At 36.0% G+C, this 4,577-nt stretch overlaps 1 protein-coding gene across 2 annotated transcripts in view; it reads right to left on the bottom strand.

The window, feature by feature from the left end:
• LOC107689049 (SPRY domain-containing SOCS box protein 3-like) overlaps positions 1–2,696 on the bottom strand; it is an 8,443-nt gene extending 5,747 nt beyond the window's left edge. For both annotated transcript variants that reach the window (XM_016486921.1, XM_016486922.1), the window contains exons 1-2: positions 2,541–2,696; positions 1,568–1,714 (exon numbers count right to left, since the gene is read on the bottom strand). In XM_016486921.1, the coding sequence (XP_016342407.1) occupies positions 1,568–1,693 (126 nt within the window). In that variant the 5' untranslated portion in view covers positions 1,694–1,714; positions 2,541–2,696. The remainder of the gene's footprint in view (positions 1–1,567; positions 1,715–2,540) is intronic.
• Positions 2,697–4,577: the final 1,881 nt, after the last annotated feature.

The following is a 4,577-nucleotide window of genomic DNA, read 5'->3' as shown; positions in this document are numbered from 1 at the left end:
AGTAGCTTTACAGTAGCGACGCTACTTTTAAAACAGTGTAGCTTTTCCTGTAGCTAACTACTTTTCCCAGCAAGTAGCAGTGTAGCGTGACCAAAAGCTACATTCCCTCTTGCGTTCTGACGAGTCACGAGCCTGTAATGCATTGAAGCAGCGCAGCGTCTTCTTCTGACTAGATCACAAACTAAATTTGTTCATTACCGCCATCTGTTGTGATATCACGCATCGCGCGGCTTTACAGTCTTTCCACCGACAAGAGATCGTCTGATGCTATTGCAAAGGATGTACAGGAGTGGATATTTCACATGAATTAACTGTAATTTACGCAAAACAAAAATGAAAATGCTGTCTACATCGAAGACCTAAAGCACATACAGGAGGGGAATAATAGACTTTTTTTTAAAACTGATTATTTTTTCTTCTTTATTGCACTCTAGATCAAATGTCTATTTAACAATGATGAACGGTCATAATATAATCTGTCCCCCCACAGTTTTGTAATGAACACTAATCGAACAGAAAATAAAATCGCGATATAGTAGTGTGCTTATCATTTGGCAAAGGATTGTTGCGGCGGGATTCACGCAAAGTGCAGTGTTCACGTGCGCAGCTGATGATTGACGTCTCCATTCACATCCAGTAAATACCGCATGAGCTGTGAGTTTAACCTGCTTATTTTATGACTTCTCCGTATCCAGTTTAAGTTGCATACATTTTGTTCTTACATTTGTGTTACGTTTGTAGCAATATAATAATATAACTAAAATAACTACAATATTTTATTATTGTGTGTATCGAATAGTTCAAAATCAAATGATTGGGACACGTTTTGTCATTGAAATGGCTTGGAAAAGTGTCCCAATCCACCTGAATTCACCCTACTCTTTGAAATCATGGTTGCATTACAGTATGTTGTTTTAAACCCCAAATATTGTACTTATAACTTCATTATATTTTACTTACACTTCATCATAATTCTTAATTAATAATTATTTAGTTATCTGTAATGTTAATTGTAAAAAAGAAAAAGAATAATAATAAAAAATTTGAAAGTAGTTTCAATGTAGCTAGCTACTTTTTGACAGTAACTTGTAGTGTAGCTAACTACTATTTCAAAAGGGTAGCTTGAATGTAGCTTAACTACTTTAATTTATGAGTAGCTTGTAGCTGGTCAAGCTACAGTTTCAGAGTAGCTTCCCCAACACTGATATTTTCACTGGAGGAATCATTATTATGGACATTTTTGGCAAGAGGAAATGGTTTAAAATGATAACTCCTTAATACTGAATTTGCTTCTTATAAACATGCAGCTTTTCACTTTACAAGACATTAATTTATAGACTGGAGTTGTATGGATTATTGTAATGTTTTTATCAGCCGTTTGGACTCTCATTCTGACGGCACCCATTCACTGCAGAGGATCCATTGGAGAGCAAGTGATGTAATGCTAAGTTTCTCCAAATCTGTTCTGATGAAAAAAACTAAATCATCTACATTTTGGATGGCATGAGGGCGAGTACATTTTCAGCAAATTTTCATATTTGGAATTATGCTACATCTACACACCCACCTGCTGGCGATCATAACCCCACTCTTCATTCTCAGAGGCAAGCACCAACGCTCTTGCATCTGCATCCCGTCGGATTCCACTCCACACGTACCTCCACGCCCTGCTGTTTCTGCTCCGCCTTGACATGCCAACCAGGAGCCTTCACACCTGTCAATCACAGAAAGAACAGTTGCTTGTTATAAAGCATGAACAGAGAGAACAGGCAGTCATACTGAAACACACTGCAAACACATTGTCAAGTCAAATTTATTTGTACAGCGCTTTTCACAATACACATTGTTTCAAAGCAGCTTACAGAAATATGATAAAACAGACAGACATAAGATAACTCTGTTACTTCAGAGATCTTCCAGTAATAAATAACCATAAAAAATGACGTTTAAGGAACTGTGTGTTATATATAGAGTACCAAAATATTAGTTTGTCAGAAGCCATAAACTTTTTGTGTCCCTACCACATGTGTTCCCCATTAAAGCTTCAAATAATTTATAAAATGACAAATTGATTATTTTATGCGCGTTTTATTGTAATCCCGTTGCGCGTGAGGTGCGCTCGTGAAGGTAAGCTTCCACTGCAGTATTTCTCGCGCGAGATGTAAACACTAGCTGGCAACATGCTCAGTTTAATTGCCAGTGACATATGCATTTAGTCATTTCATTCCGGAAAATAACATAACATGTTCTCTTTGCTAGGCCTCGCAGAAATTGGTCAGCAAGAGCGAGGTAACGTTACCTTGCAAGTCTGTAGAAACGAAGGCTTATTCGCTTATAGGAGAACAGATCGCCTGCAATCATGCTAATACTACCGAATACTATTTGGATGTCAATATTATCCCAGCCCGTATAATAATAATTTGAAGACAGGCTTCAACATATATAACGTACATGATCTTGGCGCAAACAGAGGATCGCGGACTTAGCATGAGCTACATCCTGCCTGCTGCATTGACTAGGATAAGCACAAGCTAACTTACCTGTCTTTCAGGGATACCACTGCGATCGTTGGAGTCTCGTATACCTAAATATGTTAGTATGACACTGTAATGTATGTATCTGTAAAAGCAATCGGATTCTGTCCACCAGCTAACTGTCACTCTCTCCTGTGACCTACTTTCACGACAGACGTAAACAATGCATTAACATGTCCCGCCTCTTCAGTCCAAACTCCATTGGTCAAAAATTCAGAGTAGGCGGGGTTTATTTTCTAGCTCGCGTAACTACAGGTCTAAACGGCTGTCACTTAAATGTCAAACTCGTCCCAAGACTGAAGGCTAAACCCCTTCACGTTCACGCTTCCCCCATCCAGGCAAGTGCAGCGACAGTACTTGACAGGCAGATGTTAATTTGTCATTATTAATTATTAACTAGATTACTTGTCTGTTTCAGTTAGACAAACGTACAACTGTTTGCTGTATTCTTCATGTTCAGGTATAGTAATCTTCAACCGAACAGTTTAACAGACTATTTCAGAATATTCTGCTACGTTTCAGAACAATGTTATCTTCAACAGTCTGTCAATTTTGTTCATGCTTATAAAAGTTAGACCCTAATTTTGTTCATAAATCTTGATTAGGTATTTTGTTGACGTAATACACACCTGTCATGCCTGTCCGGGTTTATCTTACAAGCAAAAGAAAGAAATAATAGTTTATTTATTTGTTTTCTTTATTTGTTTGTTTGTATTAAGAAAATGAAATCTATTTTTGGACCATCAAGCTTCTAGTCTTTTTCTGATTATTATTTGTATATGACCATTTTCTCAAAAGGAAAGTACAAAAAAAAGATTTATATCTGTATAGACAAAACAAATAATGGAAATTATATAAAATAAAAAGTATGTAATGTAAAAATGTAAAATAAAAAATACAAATTCCGTGCCCATAACGAGACTGTTTTGTGCTTAATTGTCATTAAAATGTCACTGTGCAAAAATTATTCTAAAATAGACCTTATAGTGTGTGTGTGTGTGTGTGTGTGTGTGTGTGTGTGTATATAAGCAAAAATCTCGTTTTGTTTCTCAGACCTTAGACTTTATAGAATAAAATACCTTATAGAAATATTTTAAGCAAAATATTTCTCGTTTTGTTTGTTTCTTGTAAAACTTTCTTGACAGGCTTTGTGACATTCACTCCTAATCACAGAAGGCTATGAAGTTTTACTGTTAAAATCATATTTCTTCATTTGTACAAAGAATTAGATAGAAATGGTCTTTCCCTATTGCTTATGTGTAATATAACTAGTACTGTCACGTTTTATTGTAGAGATGGGACAGTTACACGGCTTCTGGCGATGATGTGCGGTAAGAGGTCTGGAAAATGAAGCAGTGCAGCTCTATAGCGCCCCCTTTGCCCCTGTGGATCCGTGATGAAGTTTGGTTGAGGCTGCAATGCAGTGATTCAGACAACCAGATGGCAACCTGTGAATTTATCCCTCATGTCCCTCAGTCTATTCGACTCTCATGATTATTAAATATATGGTTGCAGTTTCTGAATATATGTTAATGAAACACTCCTCAGATGTCATCTGTTCACCAGTGATAGATGAATTATCATACTTGGAATTCATAATAGGTTGTCATTTATGAACAGGGTTCCCACTCTTTCATGAACACCAGATTCAAGGACTTTCAAGGACTTTTTCAAGCACCATTTATTTTATATCAAGCACCTATCAAATTCACACCCCAGCATATGTAGTGTCATGAAAGACCTTACAGTACTTAACATTTCACTTACACTTAACATGTACATTAAAAATTTCAGAGTAATAATGTTTTGAATGTGTAGGTTTCATAAATTTAGACCGTTTTGAGCAGTCGTGTTCAAAGGAATTTAATGAAATCCATTGAAGTCAGTACTGGTAATATTCAAATTAAATTTCTAAAATATTGATAAAATATGCATCAAACTGATTTTTGCTGTAGTTCTTGTACAAGATTTAAATTTGAAAGAATTTCTCAATTTTTAAATTAATAAAAAGTGCTTAAATGTTGTAATAACATGGTAAAACCT

Source organism: Sinocyclocheilus anshuiensis, unplaced genomic scaffold, assembly GCF_001515605.1.
Source record: "Sinocyclocheilus anshuiensis isolate Anshui unplaced genomic scaffold, SAMN03320099.WGS_v1.1 scaffold653, whole genome shotgun sequence".
Taxonomy (NCBI): Eukaryota; Metazoa; Chordata; class Actinopteri; order Cypriniformes; family Cyprinidae; genus Sinocyclocheilus; species Sinocyclocheilus anshuiensis.
Note: the sequence above shows the minus strand (reverse complement) of the source record. Positions and strands in the feature narration are given on the sequence as shown.